This window comes from Geotrypetes seraphini, chromosome 9 (genome assembly GCF_902459505.1).
Source record: "Geotrypetes seraphini chromosome 9, aGeoSer1.1, whole genome shotgun sequence".
NCBI classification, from domain to species: Eukaryota; Metazoa; Chordata; class Amphibia; order Gymnophiona; family Dermophiidae; genus Geotrypetes; species Geotrypetes seraphini.
The window spans coordinates 95,740,341-95,763,561 of NC_047092.1; the positions used below are offsets into that span (position 1 = coordinate 95,740,341).

At 45.3% G+C, this 23,221-nt stretch overlaps 1 protein-coding gene across 7 annotated transcripts in view; it reads left to right on the forward strand.

Annotated features, from left to right (window-relative positions):
• The window catches only part of MSL2 (MSL complex subunit 2), a 359,130-nt gene extending 336,219 nt beyond the window's left edge, over positions 1 to 22,911 (forward strand). For all 7 annotated transcript variants that reach the window (XM_033957912.1, XM_033957915.1, XM_033957913.1 and 4 more), the window contains one exon: positions 20,591 to 22,911. In XM_033957912.1, the coding sequence (XP_033813803.1) occupies positions 20,591 to 22,191 (1,601 nt within the window). In that variant the 3' untranslated portion in view covers positions 22,192 to 22,911. The remainder of the gene's footprint in view (positions 1 to 20,590) is intronic.
• Positions 22,912 to 23,221: the final 310 nt, after the last annotated feature.

Below are 23,221 nucleotides of genomic sequence, written 5' to 3' on the forward strand. Positions count from 1 at the left end.
GACAACCAAGTCGCCATGTACTATGTCAACAAACAGGGAGGGACGGGATCTTCCTCCCTTTGTCAAGAAGCTCTGAAGGTTTGGAACTGGGCAATCCGTCACAACACCTTCCTCAAAGCTGTGTACATTCAAGGAGCAATCAATTGCTTGGCGGACAATTTGCGTCGTCTTCTGCAACCTCACGAATGGACACTCCAATCCTCGCCCCTTTATCACATTTTTTCGCAGTGGGGAACACCTCAGATAGATCTCTTTGCAGCTCCCCACAACCACAAACTGCCTCAGTTCTGCTCCAGGATATGCTCTCCTCATCGCCTCGAGGCAGATGCTTTTCTGCTGGAATGTACGAATCTCTTCCTGTATGCATTCCCTCCGTTCCCTCTCATTCTCAAGTCTCTTGTCAAGTTGAAGAACACTCATGCCACCATGATCCTGATTGCTCTTCGGTGGCCGAGACAACTTTGGTACTCCCTTCTACTTCAAATCAGCAGCAGGGAGCCATACCTTCTACCAGTTTTTCCATCTCTACTTACACAGAGTCAAGGATCTCTGCTTCATCCCAACCTGCAGTCTGTACACCTGACAGCTTGGTATCTCTCAACATATCTTCTCTTCAGTTTTCTCAGCCTGTAAGAGACATTTTAGAGGCTTCTAGGAAGCCTGCCATGATGCAATGCTATCACCAAAAATGGACTAGATTTTCTACGTGGTGTTTTGCTCACAATAAGGAACCTCAGCATTCCTCCTTATCTTCTGTTCTAGATTATCTTTTGCAGTTATCCACCTCTGGCCTCAAGTCTACATCGATCCGAGTCCATCTCAGTGCAATTGCTGCTTTCCATCAGCCTATTGAAGGGAAACCCCTCTTTGCTCATCCGGTGATTTCCAGATTCATGAAAGGACTTTTCAATGTCAAACCTCTTCTCAAACTGCCTCCAGTGGTTTGGGATCTCAATGTTGTTCTTGCTCAATTGATTAAGCCTCCATTTGAACCAATGTCCACGGCTCATCTTAAGTATCTCACTTGGAAAGTGGTGTTTTTCATTGCCCTCACATCTGCTCGACAAGTCAGTGAGCTGCAAGCTTTAGTAGCTGACACCCCCCCCCCCCTTTCACTGTCTTCCATCATGACAAGGTGGTCCTCCGTACTCATCCTAAATTCTTACCTAAAGTGGTTTCAGAATTTCATCTCAACCAATGCATTGTTCTTCCAGTGTTCTTTCCAAAGCCTCATTCTCACCCTGGAGAATCTTCCCTTCATACTCTGGACTGTAAACGTGCTTTGGCCTTCTATTTGGAACGCACCAAACCACACAGAACTGCTCCTCAACTTTTTGTCTCCTTCGATCCAAACAAGTTGGGACATCCTATCTCTAAGCGTACCATCTCCAACTGGATGACTGCTTGTATCTCTTTCTGCTATGCCTGGGCTGGATTACAACTACAGAGTCGAGTTACAGCCCATTAAATCAGAGCAATGGCAGCTTCAGTAGCTTTTCTCAGATCTACACCTATTGAGGAAATTTGCAAAGCTGCTATTTGGTCCTCGGTTCATACTTTTACCTCTCACTATTGTCTGGATGTTTTCTCCAGACGGGATGGCCATTTTGCCCAGAGTATTACAGAATTTATTCTCCTAAGTTGCCAACACTCCCACCATCCTATCCTGGTTAGCTTGGAGGTCACCCATATGTGAGAATAGGCTGCCTGCTTGTCCTGGGATAAAGCACAGTTACTTACCGTAGCAGATGTTATCCAGGGACAGCAGGCAGCTATTCTCAGAACCCACCCACCTCCCTGGATTGGCTTCTCTGCTAGCTATCTGAACTGAGGAGACTCACCCTGTGCTGGGCGGGAGGGCACTCGCGCATGCGCGGTGCGGCTGACTCGATACTTCTAGTTTCTACAAGCAAGTCTGCTTGCGAGGCTGTCCGCATCCGGGCTCCGTCGGTGATGTCACCAGTGTTCCCGCTAAGCTGCGCTGGCGTGCGCTGGCACACAAAATATTAGGTCGCAGCGCACAAGTTTCTCGTCACAGCGCAGGACCGGCAAGATTGACTCATTTGAACTTCTGCAAGATCAGCATCGGAAGCGTGCGCTGGGCCGGAGAGATCTTGGGGAGCCTCCGACAGTGGCTTTCTCCCCTCTCTGCAGCTCTCCTTTACTTCCCAGCGCAGCGATTCACGAAGGCAGCCTCGGGGCTTTTGCTGAGTCGCGGCTGCCTCTGATGATGCAACTTCCTCTTTCCTCAGAGGCGGCGCGACACAACAAAGGACCCGAGGCTGCCTTCGTGAATCGCTGCGCTGGGAAGTAAGAAGAGCTGCTGGGAGGGGAGAAAACCACTATCAGTCTGGGAAGCTGCTGGGCAGGGGAAAAAAGGGACAGCTGCTACTGGAAAGGGAGAAGGAGAGATGCTTCTGGGAGGGGAGGAGGGAAAGGAATCTGGGAAGCTGCTGGGCAAGGAAAAAAAGGGACAGCTGCTACTGGATAAGGAGAAGAAGGAGAGATGCTTCTGGGAGGGGAGGAGGGAAAGGAATCTGGGAAGCTGCTGGGCCAGGAAAAAAAAGGACAGCTGCTACTGGAGAGGGAGAAGGAGACGGAGAGATGCTTCTGGGAGGGGAGGAGGGAAAGGAATCTGGGAAGCTGCTGGGCCAGGAAAAAAAAGGACAGCTGCTACTGGAGAGGGAGAAGAAGGAGAGATGCTTCTGGGAGGGGAGGAGGGAAAGGAATCTGGGAAGCTGCTGGGCTAGGAAAAAAAGGGACAGCTGCTACTGGAGAGGGAGAAGGAGACGGAGAGATGCTTCTGGGAGGGGAGGAGGGAAAGGAATCTGGGAAGCTGCTGGGCTAGGAAAAAAAGGGACAGCTGCTACTGGAGAGGGAGAAGAAGGAGAGATGCTTCTGGGAGGGGAGGAGGGAAAGGAATCTGGGAAGCTGCTGGGCAAGGAAAAAAAAGGGACAGCTGCTACTGGAGAGGGAGACGGAGAGATGCTGCTGGGAGGGGAGGAAGGGAAGAGAGTTACTGCTGGACAGGAGGCTGGGAGAAAGAAAGAAAGGGGGCAGGCAGGGAAACAGAAGGAAAGAAGAGAAACAGAAAAAAAGAAAGAAAGGTCAGGGAGAGAGGAAGAAAAAGTTGGGGGAGGGAATGAGGTGTGGAGGAGAGAAAGCATACAGGCTGATAGAAGGGAAGAAAGATTGGATGCACAGTCAGAAGAAGAAAGTGCAACCAGAAATCACCAGACAAGGTAGGAAAAATGATTTTATTTTAAATTTAGCAAAGTGGAGGCAGAATTACTACAGTTTTCAAAGGAATTTGCCCAAATAACTTAATAGTTAACTGGGTAAATTCCCAGAGATGAAAACTTCCCTTCACTTACTATGCACAGTTCTGAATTTATATCTGCTGTCTATATTTTACAATATGGTCCCCTTTTACTAAACCGCAATAGTGGTTTTTAGCGCAGGGAGCCTATGAGCGTCAAGAGCAGTGCTGGGCATTCAGCGCAGCTCCCTGCGCTAAAAACTGCTGTTGTGGTTTAATAAAAAGGATGGAGGGTATATTTGTCTATTTTTGTATGCTATAAAAACCAAATACAGAGAGATATCATTTCATCCCTACAATTTCTGTGTTCTTAAAAATATTATTTAACGTTATTTAATTTAGCGTGTAGGCCTAAAATTCCTTTGAATACCTCGTCCTCATGTATCAGCAACTTTGACAACATATTTATTTGGCTCATAACTTGCTGGCGCCCGATATTTTTAGCTCACAGTGAAAAAAGTTTGCTCACAACACCCGCCCGCTTAGAGGGAACACTGGATGTCACCCATATGTGAGAATAGCTGCCTAATGTATCTGGATAATACCTGTTACGGTAAATAACTGTGCTTTCTGTTCACCCTTTATGCCGCCACCACACATTGCGAGGACAGCTTCATTGACTTGTCTACCAGTACTCCCAAGTCTCTTTCCTGGAGGGTCTCTCCGAGTACTGCACCGGATATCCTGTATTCGTGTATAAGATTTTTGTTACTGACATGCATCACCTTACACTTATCCAAGTTAAACCTCGTTTGCCATGTCGCAGCCCATTCCTCGAGCATATTTATGTCAAGTTGCAAGTCTTTGCAATCCTCCTGTGTCTTCTCTACTCTGAATAACTTTGTACAATCTGCAAATTTAATCACCTCGCATGTCGTACCAATTTCCAGATTGTTTATAAATATGTTGAAGAGCACGGGCCCAAGCACCGAACCCTGCGGCACTCCACTCGTGACACTTTTCCAGTCCGAGTATTGAATGTGCTAGTTTCATTTTGTGGTTAATCATTATGTGTTGTTAATGCGATTATATATTGTTTGTGAAAAATGAATGGAAAAAATTGTGTTACAATTAGTACTATTATTGGGGTCGGATCTTGGGCGGGGTCTGGCCCATGACTTAGCCCAGTGTTCTTCAACTGCCGGTCAAAATATTTTATTTTATTTTCACCGGTCCATAAATATCAAAAGGTTGAAAAATATTGATCTATTGTACTTGAATGTAACTTGCCTTGATGCCCTGCTGAGAAAAGTGTGATCTAAATCCAACACCAGGCAAGTATAGTGAAATAATATAAAAGACATTCCTCAGAGCCTGAACCCTACGTGGACCCGTCCTGGTAGAAACCAGTCGGGCCAGTAGTTTCTCCCCCCCCCCCCCCCTTTATTCCTGTATCTATAAAGCTGGTACTTATAATAAGCGAGAGATTTACTCGCCCGCTGATGTAGTAGGGAATTAAGGGCCACTTAATATTCCAACAACTCTTGTTTGTGCATGAGATCACCAGTCTGGCCATACCGCCAACGGGCCTTAGCAACATCCTTCTCTAAACGCAGAATTTCCCTATCTCTAGCTTTCGTAACATGACTACTATAACTATACTATACTTCTAGTTTATACTTATAGTCTATACTTATAGTCTATACTATACTTCAACACCGCCTTCGCCGCTTCCCAAAATAAGATGGGGTCCCCTTCTGCGTGAGCATTATGTTGTTTGTATTCATTCCATGTTTTCAACAATCGTTCCCTATAGTTCGAATCTCTATACAATGCAAGCGGAAATACCCAGCGCCACTTCCCCAGAGGCCCCCCTCCTTCTTGCCAAATCACTTGAACCCAGGCATGATCAGAAATTGTATAAGGACCTATCTCGGCCCGCTTCAGCTTTCAAAACACCTGTTCCGTCACCCAAATATATGCGAGACTGCGTACCGTGCACCTGGGACATATGAGTATAATCCCTCTCAGTGCCATGCAATACCCTCCAGGAGTCAATTAATTCCAGGTTATCACTAAATTTTTGGAGCTCCATTTCCCCTGCTCAACGCAGGGAACCCCCCGGTCTCGTGCAATCCAAACTAGAATCACAGCAGCATTAAAGTCTCCCCCTACAATCAGGGAGACCTGGGCATAGGGCAACAACAAACGGGTCAATTTAGCATAAAATGCCAAATCATTTTCATTAGGAGCATAGACACAGCAAAATACCATGTCCTGCTGCGCGATTACCCCTCAACATAGCACATATCTGCCCTCCCCATCTTTAGCCAAAATTTGTAAGTTATCTAGGACAGTGGTTCCCAACCCTGTCCTGGAGGACCACCAGGCCAATCGGGTTTTCAGGCTAGCCCTAATGAATATGCATGGAGCAGATTTGCATGCCTATCACTTCCATTATATGCAAATCTCTCTCATGCATATTTATTAGGGCTAGCCTGAAAACCCGATTGGCCTAGTGGTCCTCCAGGACAGGGTTGGGAACCACTGATCTAGGATACCCTTACGGAACAGAATCGCTACCCCCCTTTGTTTCTCCAATCCAGAAGCCGCAACACACTTCCCCACCCACCATTGCTTCAATTTCATATGTTCAAGATCAGATAAATGAGTCTCCTGGAGAAAGGCCACATCCACCTTATGACGCTGTAAGTGTTGTAAAATTTTTGAACACTTAATGGGGGAATTTATCCCCTCCACATTCCAGGTTAAAAAATTTATCAGAATCCACTATTAATAACCACTCCACATATTCCACCATCAATATCCACAGGACCCAGTCACCCTAGCCCCTGACCAGGCCCCACCAGAGCATCAGCCAACCATCCATTACCAAAGCAAGGCAGAGAGTACCAATCCCCTTCCCCTCATCCCAGCTCCCAACCCATCCCCCACCCCCATCTTCCTCCTCCCCCCTCCAACACCCCCTTCCCCTATCCCCAATCCAAAACTACATCTCGAGACCATTCAAACAGATCTCAAGATCCCTTGAGGAAGAAACAACTCCGCCACCCCAGTGCACACCCCACCACCCCAATATGGACACCAAATATAAGCCATACACTCAACCCGGAACCCCCACAAACAACCCTCTCCAACAGAACCTCCGACCCTCCCCTCAGCACTTACCCAGCCACAGCACAGCCCCCCATAATAGACCCCCCAACCAAACAGCAACAGACCACCTGACCTTCCTCCCAAATCCCCTCAATACACAAACTCCCCGACCAATCCTCCTACCCTCCCAAAACACATTCACCCAACACACACACACTGACAACCTCCCATTAAAAAACCCTACAGCCTCCGAATAACAAAAGCATCCAATCCAACAGATTAGTCCAGTGGAGTCAGCAACTCACTTGCATGGATTATCTCTGAGGCTCATTGTTCACAGCACTCCGCACCGTCACTCATCTGGTCTGTCTCCGCCATCTGGAAGGTCTAGCTCTCTCCTCCTCTCTCTCTTCAGAAGATCCCCTCTCAGGAAGGTTAGGAGCATCTAGTTCTTGTAGCACCGACCAAGCCTCCACCACTGTACGGACTCGTCTCATCACGTTCCCCACTTTCAGTGCCAAGGCAAATGGAAAAATCCATCTATATCGAAAGCCCTCTCTGCATAGATAGGTGGTCACTGCTTGCAAATCCCTCCGTGCTCCTCCCCCCCCCCTTTACTTGCTTGCTGCAGGGCCGCACTCGATTCCTTCAGGGCCGTTCAGTTGGGCTGCTCCTTCTGCCTTCAGCGGCAGTTGTTGCAGGGACGTGTGAGCAACGGCTCTTACATGCTGCATGTGGCTGACCCTCAAGCCTTCCCTCTGACGTCAGCTCTGACGTTGGAAAGAAGGCTTCCAGGTCAGCCACGTGCAGCGTGAAAGAGCCACTGACGCGTTCCTGCAAAAAGTGCCGCTGAAGGGCAGGAAGGAACCGCCCTCCTGGAAGGAAGTAACAGGGGTTCCCCACTGACCCATAAGACTTCCCCTCCAACGTCAGCTCTGACATCAGAGGGAAACTGCCTGGGTCAGCTTTGGTGAAGGGGGCAGGCAGGAAGTAGGGCAGCAGCTTCGGTGGAGGTTGGGCAGGCAATAAGAAGGGCATGGGATCCTTGGCAGCAGTAGCCATTAAGGAGGAAGGGGGCGGGAGACCCACGCTTTGCCACATACTGCCAACAAGCAGCTCGTGTAACCCCAAGGGTATGCATATCGCGTGTTGAGAAATACTGATCTAAAGGGATTGTGTATATTTCTTTTGGGGAATTTTTTCCTTTTAATGTTGGAATCTAGATTTCTGATTCTTTCAAGTTTTAGTTTATTAAATATTTAATAAAGAAAAAATTTTAAAAAAAAATCTTTTATTTTAAACAGATGTAGTTTCCAAACTAGTGACTCGTTATGGTGATTAGTTTTAATTTACAGAAATATTAAACATTTAATTATCCTTCAGGAAAGGGGAAAGAGGATGGGATTTGATATTTTACCTTTCTGCACTTACAGTCAAAGTGGTTTACATATTATATACAGGTACTTATTTTTTGTACCTGAGGCAGTGGAGGGTTGTTACATGACCTGCCCAGAGTCACAGGGAGCTGCAGTGGGAATTAAATCCAATTCACCTGGTTCTCGAGTCACTACACTAGTGGGTATTTTTCCACGTCACAAGAAGTGAAGCTTTGAATTACAGTGGCTTTTAACCTAGTCTTCACGGACCACCTGGCCAGTCATGTTTTCAGAATATTCACATTGAGTATGGATATGAGAGATTTGCATGCCAAAAAGACAGTGCATGCAAATCTCTCTTATGCATATTCATAGAGAATATCCTAAAAACTTGACTGACCAAGTGGTCCCTAGATTGGAAATGGAACATTAAAGTCATAAATTTAGCTTCCAGACTACACCTTTGGGGTGTGGGAATTAACATATATTAAAACAGAGAGGAAGGAAGAGCAAGCATTTTGTAAAAACACACACTGAGAAATAAAATCAGCATTCCTCCCCGCAGCTTGTATGTGCTTACATCTGTAAATATTTTGCATTTCAGAAAACAGGATAATAATCAAAGGGTATATGCTCCTAAACTGTCTTTTTTAAATTTACTAAGTCTGTATCTTTTTTTTATTTATTTATTTATCATTTTACAATATATATCAAGCATAAACTTGTACAGAAAGCAAAATCCAAGCCGAGAACTTATTGTTTAAGAAACCAAAAAACAAATATGCTTAAATTTCAGCTCAAGTCCTCATTGAGATCCAAAATATAACCTAACGTGAGATTAACAGGCAATATAGAAAGAAGGGCTTTGCTCTTATCTTTTTCTTTTTCCAGACATGATAACGATAGAAAAGTTGTCAACTGGAAAGGTTCAAAGAAAACATATTTCTGTGAAGAATAATATACTATACATTTGCATGGGTGATGGAGATAAAACGTCGCCCCTAAGGCTAAGACTCCAGGTTTTAAAAGTAAAAATTCTCTACGACGCCTCTGGGTATCTCTAGCCAAGTCTGGGTACATTTGTATTTTCATTCTAAGAAATTGTTTGTTTATTTTTGAAGAAAAGTCTTAATAGCCAATTTTTATCTGGCACCAAAGCAACTGTTAATAATAAAGTTGTAGGTGTCATCTTTTCCTTATCGGACATTTCCAATAGGTTAGATACATTCAAATTTTCCTGTATAATTTCTTCTCTTTTTTTAAAATTAATCTTTATTCATTTTTAAAACTCCCAATTAGTGTAACATATAATGCAATCATTTATACTTAAATAACACTTAATATATCATCAAATTCTAAACTACATCAAATAATCCCTCTCCCTTGTATCCAATAGTTATTCATAAGCAAAATAAATCATAAAATATTCCCATCCTCTATAATTTCTTGCTGTTTTTGTTTCTGTTGATTGTTAGGGAGATAATAAACATGAATAAATGAAGGTATCATCTCCTCTGATATTCCCAAATTTCTAACATATATTTCTTCAACATTTCCCTAGGAGTTATCATCTGAACCCTAGGGAAATTCACCAATCTTAAATTATTACTACGAGAAAAATTTTCCAAAAATGCAAACTTCCTTCTAAGATTATTGTTATCTATCTATTAAAGTTTATCCCAGGACAAGCAGGCAGCATATTCTCTACACGTGGGTGACGTCACCAACAGAGCCCCCTAGCGGACGTTTTTGCAAGCAGACTTGCTCGAAGACCTTCAGGCTTGCGATTGGCCCACGGACGATATCAAACTATTTAGTGGCGCTCAGGACTGCGAAGAATTGCAAAAGGACTTGGACAAACTAGGAGAATGGGCAGAGAGATGGCAGATGAAGTTCAATGTTGAGAAGTGTAAAGTATTGCATGTGGGAAGCAGAAACCCGAGGTACAATTATACGATAGGAGGGATGTTATTGACTGAGAGTACCAAGAAAGGGACTTGGGGGTAATGGTGGACATGACAATGAAGCCGACGGCACAGTGCGCAGCGGCCGCTAAGAGAGCGAATAGAATGCTAGGTATAATCAAGAAGGGTATTACAACCAGAACGAAAGAAGTTATCCTGCCGCTGTACCGGGCAATGGTGCGTCCTCATCTTGAGTACTGCGTCCAGTATTGGTCGCCGTACCTTAAGAAGGATATGGTGTTGCTCGAGAGAGTTCAGAGGAGAACGGCACGACTGATTAAGGGGATGGAAAGCCTTTCATACGCTGAGAGATTGGAAAAACTGGAACTCTTTTCCCTGGAGAAGAGAAAACTTAGAGGGGATATGATAGAGACTTACAAGATCATGAAGGGCATGGAGAGTGTAGAGAGAGACAGATTCTTCAAACTTTCAGAAAATAAAAAAACAAGAGGGCATTCGGAAAAGTTGAAAGGGGACAGTTTCAAAACAAATGCTAGGAAGTTTTTCTTTACACAACGTGGAGTGGACACCTGGAAGTGGAGTGGACACTTCCAGAGGACGTTATAGGGCAGAGTACGGTACTGGGGTTTAAGAAAGGATTGGACAAATTCCTGCTGGAAAAGGGGATAGAGGGATATAGATAGAGGTTTACTGCACAGGTCCTGGACCTGTGGGGCCGCCACGTGAGCGGATTGCTGGGCGCGATGGACCTCAGGTCTGACCCAGGGGAGGCATTTCTTATGTTCTTATGTATGTGCGCGTGCCCCTCCCGCCCTGCCTAGGGCATGCATGTCCTCAGTTCATTGTTTTCCACGGAGCCAGAAGCACTGCACCCTTGCTGCGCGCAATCTCGTTGTCCCTCTTGCACAGCGGATTTCTTTATTATTTTTGTTTAAGTCGCTGTGCTCGCATCTTTCTTATTTTCTTTATTTTCATTTTTTCAGTTCGTATATTTTGTCCTCCCCTGGCCACCTTGCCTCGCAGGGCCGTAGCCATACTTTTTCTTATGTCCCGGCATCGTTTCGGATTTAAAAACTATACTCAGTGTAACCGGGTTATCTCTATCACCGATCCCCATCGTTGGTGTGTTGAGTGCCTGGGTGCAGAGCACCGCGCTGAGTCGTGTCCCCGTTGTGCGACTCTACAACCGCGGACTCTTCGTCAAAGGGTGGCCAAGATTCTCTAACTCTTTGGCCCCATGGATCCTGCGGGGCAGGCCTGAAGCTCGCCCTCGGCACCCTCGTTGTGCGCATAAGAACATAAGAATTGCCACTGCTGAGTCAGATCAGTGGTCCATCATGCCCAGCAGTCCGCTCACGCGGCGGCCCTCTGGTCTAAGACCAGCACCCTAACTGAGACTAACCCTACCAGCGCACGTTCTTGTTCAGCAGAAACTTGTCTAACTTTGTCTTGAATCCTTGGAGGGTGTTTTCCCCTATAACAGCCTCTGGAAGAGTGTTCCAGCTTTCTACCACTCTGGGTGAAGAAGAATTTCCTTACATTTGTACGGAATCTATCCCCTTTCAACTTTAGAGAGTGCCCTCAGCCTCGAAGTCCTCGGCCTCAGCAACCTCGTTGGGTGCCTCGGCCTCGAAGTCCCCATCGGCCTTGAAGGCTCCGGCCTCGGCCTCTTTTACTACTCCGGCCTCAGGTAAGTCTCCTCTTTCCTCCTTAGGTGTGCCGGCAAAGAAGCCTTCCTCTGAGTCTCATGTCAGCGCACCTCATCGGCGCCTTCGAGACATCACTCTAAGCGTGACTCCTCACGTAGGGAATACTCTTCCTCGAGGTCGCTCCCGAAGGAGCGCACTGCTGCACCTCCGACCCACCTTCCTTTGGTCTCGGTGCCTATATTCGAGGACACGCTTAAGGCTATTATTGCCACGCAGTTTTCCTCGGTGGTGAGCCAACTAGTCCCGACCTCAACGCCTTTGGCCTCTGTCTCGACCCAGTCGTGGTCTGCCCAGCCTGAGCGTCCCCTCGTTTCTCGAGGCATCACCCGCAAGATTCGTCAGGTTCCCTCGAGCGATGCTTCCTCCCCTGAGACACTGAGGACTTTTTGGGGGTCCCGGCCATGGGCTCGTGTATCCCCCGCTACTGGGGCAAGGCTTGCCTCTTCTAAAAGGCCCCGGTCTTCCCCGCCCTGTCGGGGCAGGTCTCCGACCTCGAGACCGTCTACACATAAGCTTGTTCTTGAAGTGGACTCTAGTGTTTGTTCCCCATCGAGAAGCTTGCCGGCTTCTAAGGGGCCTGCTTCGAATTCTGTTGGGGATTTTTCCTATACCCCGTCTTCTCCGAAGCTTTCTCAGCGATTTCCTTGGACTCCGGGGTCTTCCCCGATCCATTTGGCACGGGGCCGTTCTTCGAAGCCCCCTACATGCCTTAGTTGAACCTCTTCAGTCTCCCATTCACGGGACTCTGAGGCTCTGGCTTATTATTTCAGGGAGGTTTCTCCCTCTTTCTCGGCTGCGCCCTGATCTCGGTCGGAGTCTCCTCCGGAGGATGAATCCCCTTCTCGGACCTCCTCCTTTTCTCGTTTCATCTTTGACATGGGCAGAGCTCTGAACTTGGATCTTCAGTCCGACTCCCGCTTTACCCAGGAATACCTGGCAGAACTTCGCCTACCATTGCATCAGGTTCTTCGGCAGACGTTTCTCCGGAACCTGGAGACACCATATGCTATCACTGCTATCCCCTCCAAGTTGGAGTCCCGTTACCAGACTACCCCGGTTAAAGGGTTTGAGGGTGCTCAGCTTTCCCACCAATCCTTGGTTGAGTCTTCCTTGAAGAAGTCTAATCCCTCGAAGGTCTATGCTGCCATCCCCCCTGGCAGGGAGGGCCGTATGATTGACAAATTTAGTTGCCGTCTTTATCAGAACTTGATGATGGCAAAACATGTCCTTAACTAGTTTCTTCTTCACGTCCTACCTTCGGTTCTATATTGATGCCCTCTGCTCTTTCCAGGAGGTCATGCCAGAGCCTCGGCGTCCGGAGTTTCGGCTCTTTGTGGAGACCCTCTCCTAGCTCCGCATGTATATGTTTCAGGCCTCTTACGACGCCTTTGAATTGTCCTCGAGAGTCACAGCCTTTGAGATCGCTATGTGTCACCTCGCTTGGCTCCAGCTTGTGAATATGGATCCGAATCTACAGGATCGTCTTGCCAATCTCCCATGTGTGGGTCATGAGCTCTTTGATGAGTCCATCGAGGCAGCTACGAAGCGCCTCTCAGACCACAAGTGGTCCTTTGCGTCTCTTGTGAAACTTAAACCTAAGGCCCCTCCGGCTAGCCAATGTAAAATTCCTCTCCAGAGATATCCACAGAAATCCACTCCTGCTTTCTCTAGGCCAACTTCGAAATGGCCTCCGCAGCAGCAGCAGCAACGTAAACCTAAGACTCATCCGTCGGCCCCGGCGAAGACCAGGCCGTCTTTTTGACAATTCCAGTCCGAGCCTTCGGGCTCCCTTCCTCATGGAGCCTTCCCCATTGGGGGTCATCTCCTTCATTTCTATGCCCAGTGGGAAAATCTTACCACTAACAGTTGGGTGCTGTCTATCATCAAGGAGGGGTACTGCCTTCCCTTCAGTCACGTACCCCCGGACCAGCCTCCAAGAGAATTTCCTTCTGCTCAGTCTCAGTTTCCTCTCCCTCTGTAGGAAGCTCAAGCCCTTCTTTGCCTTCGAGCGGTCGAGGAGGTTCCCAAGGAACAGTGGAACTCCGGATTTTACTCCCGGTACTTTCTGATACCCAAGAAGACGGGGGATCTGCATCCGATCCTGGACCTTCGTGCTCTGAACAAGTTTCTGGTGCAGGAACGGTTCAGAATGCTATCCCTTCCCACGTTGTATCCCCTCTTGGACAAGGGGGACTGGCTGTGCTCTCTGGACTTCAAGGAGGTGTACACGCACATTCCAATACACCCGGCCTCTCGCTGGTATTTGAGATTCCAGGTGGGGGATACCATTTCCAGTATCGTGTTCTTCCCTTCGGCCTGGCGGCCTCTCCGAGGGTCTCCACGAAATGTCTGGTTGTGGTAGCTGCAGCCGTGCGCCTCCGTGTCCTGCAGGTATTTCCCTACCTCAACGACTGGTTAATCAAAGTGTCCTCTCGCACCGAATTCCTGCAAGCGACGGAACAGATGATCTTGCTCCTTAAGAGTCTCAGCTTCAAAGTGAACTTTCCCAAGTCCCACCTCTGCCCGTCCCAGTCTCTCGAGTTCATCGGAGCGGTCCTGGACACGGTGCGTCTCCACTCCTTCTTGCCTTGGCCTCGTCAGGAGGCCCTTATCTGTTTCTGCCGAATGGTGACCCATCTGCACTCGGCGCATGATGTCCTCCTAGGTCACATGGCCTCCACGGTTCACGTGACTGCTTTTGCCAGACTTCACCTCCATATTCCTCAATGGACTCTGGCATCCTAGTGGAACCAAGTTCGGGATCCTCTATCTCTCGACGCATTGTCGTGACTCCTTTGTTGAGGAAGTCTCTTGGTTGGTGGATGCTCTCTTCTAATCTTTCTGTTCCATGCCCCTCCTCCGCAGAAGGTCCTCACGACGGACTCGTCGACCTATGCTTGGGTGGCTCTTCTGGACAGTCTGTGCACCCATGGTCTTTGGTCCCATGCCGACCGCCTTTGTCACATCAATCTTCTGGAGCTTCGTGCGATTTTCCTCGCTCTGAAAGCTTTTTGTCACCTGCTCCGCGACCGAGTGGTGCTGGTTCGCACAGACAACCGGGTCGCCGTGTTGTTATATTAACAAGCAGGGGTGCACGGGGTCCAAGTCCCTGTGCCAGGAGGCGCTGCGGCTCTGGGATTGGGCCGTCCGCCGCAACATATTCATTCGTGCTGTCTACATTCAGGGCCAGTGAAACTGTCTGATGGACAGGTTGAGTTGTCTTCTGCAGCCTCACGAGTGGTCTCTCCACTCTGTGACTCTGCGTCAGGTGTTTGCTCGTTGGGGGACTCCGGACGTCGATCTGTTCGTGTCCCCCCTCAATCACAAGTTGCCCCGCTTCTGCTCCAGGGTTTACACCCCTCTCAGGATCGAGATAGATGCCTTCCTTCTGGATTGGACAAACGCATTCTTGTATGCGTTCCCTCCATTCCCTCTGATTCTGAAGACTCTCGTCAACCTCAATTTTTCACGTGCCACCATGATTCTGATAGCTCCTCGGTGGCCCCGACAACCTTGGTTCTCCCTTCTGTTGCAACTTACTTCCAGGGAGCCTCTTCCACTGCCTATTTTTTCTTCTCTGCTTACGCAGAGTCAGGGTTCTCTGCTTCATCCCAACCTCCAGTCTCTGCACTTAACAGCTTGGTTCCTCAAGACTTAATTCCCTCGTTCCAGCTCTCTCAGTCTGTCCTGGAAGCGTCTCGGAAGGAGTCCACTCGCTAATGTTACCATCAGAAGTGGACCCACTTTTCTTCCTGGTGTGCTACTCGACAGCTGGAGCCTCTGTCTGCCTCCTTGCCTGCTGTCCTGGATTATCTATTACACTTATCTGGCGCTGGACTCCGGTCCGAGTCCACCTTAGTGCTATTGCTGCTTTTCATCAGCCAATTGACGGGAAGCCTATCTCGGTTCATCCTGTGGTTTCCCACTTCTTGAAAGGACTTTTCCAAGTTCATCCACCCCTTAAACCTCCTCTGGTGGTTTGGGATCTAAACGTGGTCCTTGCACATTTGATGAAACCCCCGTTCGAGCCGCTAGCGCGGGCTCACTTGAAATATCTTACTTGGAAGGTTGTGTTCCTTATTGTTCTCACTTCTGCCCATCGAGTCAGTGAGCTTCAGGCCTTGGTTGCGGATCCCCCTTTCACTGTCTTCCATCCTGATAAGGTGGTCCTTCGCACCCATCCTAAGTTCTTGCCCAAAATTGTTTCTGATTTTCACATCAACCAATCTATTGTTCTTCCTGTGTTTTTTCTGAAGCCCCATTCTCACCCTGGAAAAGCGGCTCTGCATTATTTTGATTGTAAGTGTCTGCTGGCCTTCTACTTGAGGCGCACCGCTCCTCACCGTACTGCTCCCCATCTGTTCATCTCTTTCGATCCCAATCGCTTGGGTCACTCTGTTTCTAAGCGGATCATTTCTAACTGGTTGGCCGCTTGTATCTCTTTCTGTTACGCTCACGCTGGTCTCTCCTTGCCGGGTCGAGTCACGGGCCACAAGGTCAGAGCGATGGCGGCATCTGTTGCTTTCCTCCACTCGACTCCCTTCGAGGAAATCTGTAAAGCTGCCACTTGGTCCTCGGTTCATATGTTCACCTCGCACTACTATCTGGAGGCTTTCTCCTAAATTGCCAACTTTCCCTCTACCCCATTATGGTTAGCTTGGAGGTCACCCACATGTAGAGAATATGCTGCCTGCTTGTCCTGGGATAAAGCACAGTTACTTACCGTAACAGGTGTTATCCAGGGACAGCAGGCAGATATTCTCGCAACCCACCCACCTCCCTGTAGTTGGCTTCTTTGCTTACTATTTGAATTGGAGACAAGCTGAGGAGACGCATGCCCTAGGCAGGGCGGGAGGGGCTCGCGCGCATGCGTGGGCCAATCGCAAGCCTGAAGGTCTTTGAGCAAGTGTGCTTGCGAAAACGTCCGCTAGGGGACTCCGTTGGTGACATCACCCACATGTAGAGAATATCTGCCTGCTGTCCCTGGATAACACCTGTTACGGTAAGTAACTGTGCTTTCTTGAACTTGTTTAGTCTTTATTATCTCCTGATTAATATTTCCAATTCCTTCTTTAAATTCTTTTACTTCCTGTTTCAAATTTTGAATATCAGTGGAATGGATTTTTATTTTCTCTTCTAGTTGTTGAAATTGAGGATTTATTAAATTAGGTAGACTTGCTACCAAATCCCAGATAGAATCAAGTGTTACCTCTCGGGGCTTCTGTACTGAAGACAACTGCAAACGTTTACTTTCCTCACCAGTCATTTTTCTCCCTCATTGATCACTTTCCTGGATTCAACCGTCCCCAGACGGTGTTGATTCCTCAGTTTCTGTGCCCAGGCTCTCCTGAGATTGCAGAGAGTCCGGCTCCAAGCTCCCTTCAGCGTTGTCTCCGTCCTCCAGGGCAAAGTGAGTTTCCTCCTCCAAAGACTCTCCCGCCCGTGGGGAGCTGGTAACTTGAGGATGTGGGGTGTGGCGCCCTCATGTCAGGGCTCAAGGTAGTTTCAAGGCCAAAGAGATCGCCTCCGTCCCGCCCATCTGGGACGTCTCTAGTGGACGAGTCACCGGCTGTTGAAGGGCTCCTTGCATGCACCGAAAGAGCTCCTCTATGGTCCCTGAACCAGAGGCACCGGAGTTCCGTGAGGCCCCAGCTGAACTCTTTCCTCTCAGTTTGGGTATTGTTGATAAGGTAAAGTTAGCTGGAAATGTTAGTTGTAGCGAACTCACCAACGCATAATGCTCAGCAGAGTTGGACTGCAGCCATCTTCCTGTATGCATCTTTAATAAAATTTAAAGCCCCTTTTTATCAAGCTACGGTAGTGTATTTTAGTACAGGTTGGCAAGGTAAATTCTCTGACACTCATAGGAATTGAATGAGTGTCGGAGCATTTACCTCGCCAGTCCATGCTAAAATGCTCTACTGCAGCTTGATAAAAGGGAGCTTAACGACTAAATTTAGGTGTTTAAAAATAAAGAATGGATTAAGGGCATTGGAACCAACTCTGTGATTGCTATTGGTGTTTGTACCCCCAGTATTGACCAAACTTCTTGTCTGGTCCAGAGAGGGATAATTTCCATAGGCTTTAGCACCCCCAATCATTTTGTAAAGTTGGCTCCTGTGATTAAGGGTGGATAAACGTTAAGAGCTTAGCCATGATTTTTAACACTAGGTATCTAAACTATTTTCATAAATCATTTATAAATCTAGGAAATAGTAGGCCTGATATAGCTTTCAGGTTCCTAAATTTAGTTGAATTTTCAACAACAAAAAAATTAGGTTTTTTTGAATGAAAGTAAAGACAAATTTAAGAGCTGACCTTAAACTAAGTGCTCCTTTTACTAAGGTGCACTAGCGCTTTTAGCGCATACACAAGATTAGCGCGCGCTAGCCGAAAAACTACCACCTACTTAAAAGGAGGCGGTAACAGGTAGCACGCATGGCATTTTAGCATGTACTAAAACCGCTAGAGCGCCTTTGTAAAAGGATCCCTAAATTTAGGACTGCAGATTTTTTTTTTTAATATCAGATACTATGGGGCAGTTCTGCAATTGAGTAATTCCATTTCTGACCATCCCTGAGAAAAGGTGACCACAAAAAATTAGATTTTAATTAATTCTATTAGAGCAGGGGTGCCCACACTTTTTTGGCTTGCGAGCTACTTTTAAAATGACCATTTCAAAATGATTTACCAACAATAAAATTTTAAAAAACACAAAGCGCACTATACGCAGAGAAAATGTTAAATATAATTTATATTCAGATTTTTTTTTTCAAAGAGGTCAAGGCAGATGACTTTAAAATATGCAATGTCACCTCAGTAACAACTATACAAAAATAGACAAATATACCTCCTCCCTTTTTACTAAACCGCGATAGCGGTTTTTAGCGCAGGAAGCTGCACTGAATGCCCCGTCCTGCTCTGGACGCTCATAGGCTTCCTGTGCTAAAATCCGCTACTGCGGTTTAGTAAAAGGGGGCCATAGTGCAAAATACAGACAGCAGATATAAATTATCAAAATGGATATATTTTGATAACTAAATTTAAAATAAAATTATTTTCCTACCTTTGTTGGTTGGTGATTTCATGAGTCTGGTTGCACTTTCTTCTTCTGACTGTGCATCCAATATTTCTTCCCTCCTTTCTGCCTCCTGCATGCTTTGTCTCCTCCAGACCTCATTCCATTCCCCAACTAACATCTCTGTCCTTCCATAAGTCCAACTTTTTCTTCCTCTCTCCCTGCCTGCCCCCTGCCACCCTACACACTCCATTCCTCCCCCCTTTTCCTTCCTCTCTCCTTGCCCTCTTCCCTTTCTTTCTTTCGTCTCCCTGCCCCCTTTCTTTCTTTTTCTCTTTGTCTCCCTGCCCCCCATTTCTTACTTTCTTTCCCTCTGCTGTCTTTCTGTCTCCCTGTTCTGCCTCCCTGTTTTTCTGTCTCCCCTAGCCACCACCGGGGCTGTCATCTGGAAACAGGCCCCCAAGCCACCGCCGACGTCTGGTAACAGGCCCCCAAACCACCGTTGCCGCTAAGTTCTCCCTGTTTCCCAGTGCCGCAACAGGCCAGCAGCCTTCCCCCTGATGTCAATTTTGACATTGGAGAGGAAGTTCCGGGCTAGCCTCTCTGAAGTCGCTGCTAGCCTGTTATGGCATTAGAGAACGCAAAGGCAACGCAAGTCACGTTGCCTTTGCGATAGACGTTTTGGGCACCCCTGTATTAGAGCAATTTGTAATATAACAGTCCAAACCCTATCCTTGTATATGAAAAATAATAATAATTTTAAAAAGTTATAGAAGTTCAGACGTAACTTTTTTAGACTGCCAGTGGACCTATGACATGAAAAATTGGCCAATTTAATTATTTTGGATCCACTATGTTAGTCACCTTTTTGCAGATTGATCACATTTTGTTGCCCAGAAGATGCACAGTGGGAGCCTATTCTGTAGCAGCATCTGAGCATCCAAATTCAGTTATAGAATACTAGGGAAACCTCTTAATCAGCATGCCTAACATTTACATGCCTGCAGTTAAATCAGCCATAGACCCGTTGTAACTATAAGTACAGAAATGAGGCAGAAATGTGAGGCACTTTCACCTTAGTTAAAAAAACTAATATATGCAGTAAGCAATTTTAGAACAAGCCATTTCTGCATATAAAACTTTTTTACAGGTAAAATAATGTCCTATAAAACTAACCTCCATCTCTCCTAATGTGCATGTAATATAAAAGTAGATCACCACTTACTGTTTTCTGTTAATTTTCTTGCCATTCTTGTATGAATTAGTATTCAAAACAATAACTTCTAATGAACCTCAGTTTATTGATCGTCTACTAATTCCTCACGTTTCAAACCGCCTTCTTCGATCTAACACCCAAGAGCTACTTATGGTCCCTTCATTAAAAATAATAGGAACTAGACGCCACGATATTTTTTCAGTCAAAGCGCCGCTTATTTGGAATACTCTCCCTTTATATATTAGAAACATCAAAGACCTCACTTTATTTAAAACTAACTTAAAAACATTTCTCTTCAAAGCCTCTTTCAATCTTTAAAAAGGAATTTTTCCTCGATAATTTAAAATAATAAAAGTGAAAAGTCTTTACTCTTTTAATACCCCATCCTTAGTGTTTTTTCCCATCCTTTACAATTTTCTTCTCTTCCCAGTGGGAATACAACAAATTTGTAACTTTCATTCCCTTATGTTCTTTCCCAATTATTCCAGTCTTGTCTGTATTGTTAGTCTGTATCGACCCTGTTTCTTTTTGTTTTTTTTCTTTTAATATTTTTATTTAATTGTTTTATCCCTATTAAACTGTTATGTTATTCGCTTAGAATTTATTAAGCGAACTATTAAATCTAAATAAACTTGAAACTTGAACTTGTATGAGTTTTCATCTGTGGATCAAATATGTATTCATTTCTTATATACCACAAATCTAAGCAGTTTACAACAAACAGTGTTTCTTGCCAGTCAGGTTTTCAAGTTATCTACAATGAATATGCATGAAAGAAATTGGCATATAATGGAGGCAGTGTATGCAAATCAAGTTTATGCAAATTCAATGTGGATATCCTGAAAACCTGGGGGTACTCTAGGACCGAGTTGAGAAACACTGGTTTACAACATACATACATAGTTTTTCATAAACATTTGTTCATCTCTGTATGGTAATAAAGTTCTCTTTTTTTTTCCTTTCCCTTTAGGAAATTTGCTAGAAGATCCAATTGCTCCCACAAACTCTACCTGTCAACATTATGTTTGTAAAACTTGTAAAGGTAAAAAGATGATGATGAAACCATCCTGCAGCTGGTGCAAGGACTATGATCAATTTCAAGAAAACAAGCAGTTAAGCATTCTGGTGAGCTGCTATAAAAAATTGTATGAATATATAACTCAGACATCATTAGCACAGGACATACTGGATGCCGTGGACAGTTCTGCAGATCTATTGGCTTTGCTAACAGACAGATCACCACTTGTTGAAGACTCTGACAAAACCTCAAATACAACCCGAGGATTATGTTTGCCATATGCTCCTTTATCATCCACTTCTGAATACACAGCTGAATCTGAAGTGAGCTTGTCTCAAATATCTGAAAACACACATAACATTGATATTGGCTGTTCTATTATTAATGGATTGCCCAATTGTAATGGACTTTTGATTGAAAAACTTGCTGTAAATACCCCTTCACCAGAGTGCTCCAATCACATTGATGTGTGTAGCACTGGAGATGACATTAAAACAGAAGACATTTCTAGCCATCTAGAGCATGCCTGCAACCAAGATTCTGCTGCTGACTTGTGTGCCACAAGCCTGGACATCTGTGGTTTCAGTGATATAAAAGCTGGTGATTCCCTTTTGCTTAGTGTTGAAGAAGTACTTCGGAGTTTGGAAAGTGTTTCAAACACAGAAGTTTGTGATTCTGATTTGAAACCCAGCCTTGAAACTAATTTACCTAATGGTCCCTTTACAGGGCTTTGTTCCCAGCCACTAAGTCATAGTACTTTTATGACTAATTTGCATGCTTTGCCTCATAGGATTTCCTATATGGCAGCAACCCCTAAGGTGGTGAAATTAAACCGTAAACGGTCTCGCTCAGAAAGTGATAGTGAAAAGGTGCAACCTCTCCCAATTTCCAGTATCATCCATGGTCCAATATTGGGGGCATCTTTTCCCATTACAGTGAAACAGGAAAACAAAATTTCTCTACAGCCCATAGCTACTATACCTAATGGTGGCACAACTCCAAAAATTAGCAAAACTGTTATCCTGTCTAGTAAAAGCTTGAAAAAGAACCCTGAGCATGTGGTCAAGAAATCTCATCCTAAAGCCAAACCAAGCACAATGAAAACAAAAGACAAAATTAAGGAAAAGATTCCTAATAATAATGTAATGCCAGGAAGCCCAGCAAAAACTGTATATAAAAAAACTCAAGAAAAGAAAGGGTGTAAATGTGGACGTGCTACCCAAAATCCAAGTGTTCTTACATGTCGTGGCCAGCGCTGCCCTTGTTATTCCAATCGGAAAGCTTGCTTGGACTGTATATGCCGTGGTTGCCAAAACTCATACATGGCAAATGGAGAGAAGAAGCTAGAGGCTTTTGCTGTACCAGAAAAGGCTTTGGAGCAGACCAGGCTGACTTTGGGCATTAATGTTACCAGCATTGCTGTGCGTAATGCCAGCACAAGTGCCAGTGTAATTAATGTGACAACAGGGTCACCAGTAGCAACATTTTTAGCTTCCAGTGTACATGATGATAAAAATTTGGATGAAACTATAGACTTCAGATATGACTGTTAATCCAATTACTTTCTTATCCCTGAGAAGATTGGGAAAAGTAGCTACAATTTTAAGGCAGCTATGGTTCTGTTTTTGTTTGTTTAACTTGCCAGATCTCCTGCATATAGATCACTTGTATCAAGTGTGGTCACTGATAAGTTATTTACTAATATTGGGAAAATATAGTTTGCTGGTTGCCAAGAAATTGCTATAAAATTATATGTCCTTTAATTGTTGACCTCATTATTTGGAGGGAGAAAGTAAGGTGGGATTCAAATTCTGATGCAACTGATTTATACAAAATGATCTTTGGCAAGAAAAAAGACAACCTCACTGTTACTAGTCATGCTGTGTGTAGAATCAGAATTTCAGCACTGATTGTACAGAAATGGTACCCACCTTATTTCATTAAGATTTGCTAAAGACCATTTTTTTAAGAATCAAAATGTTTACTTGGAGACTAGCACTGGTGAAACAAATAATTTTTTCTCTTGTCTAAAATGTAGCATCTCAGTGAAAGCCTTTGCAGAAATATTTATATAAACAGTTTTAGATTAAATTTAGCAACATCTGGCATGCACAGGGGCATCATAAACCAACCAACCAACCCATCTACCCAAACTGACTTGCCTATTGAAGTGAAGGACCAGAAGTATGTCAACTGGATGCTATTATTTAAAGCTGCTATCACATAAAATCTCTTAATTAAATCTTGGGGTGTCCCATGTACCTTTTATTTTATGTTCCTTCTTTGGTTGTGTGGTGATTTTTTTCTATTTTGTAGATTTAATTTATCCTCTAAGATGACATCTCCATTCACCTGAAATACAGGTAATGGTAAAACAGCAAGAGTAATTTTATAAAAAGTTGCCTATGTGTGAAGGGTAAAAAGGCACACCTATGTGCAGATTTTATAAAGATACATAGGCTCAGGAGAACAAATCCTGCATGTGCATACATTGCAGCTTTGCATGCACATTGCACAAACTTTGCCCCCTAGCATCATCATACTAAAGTTGTGTACCCAGGACCATTTTAGAGCTAATTTTAC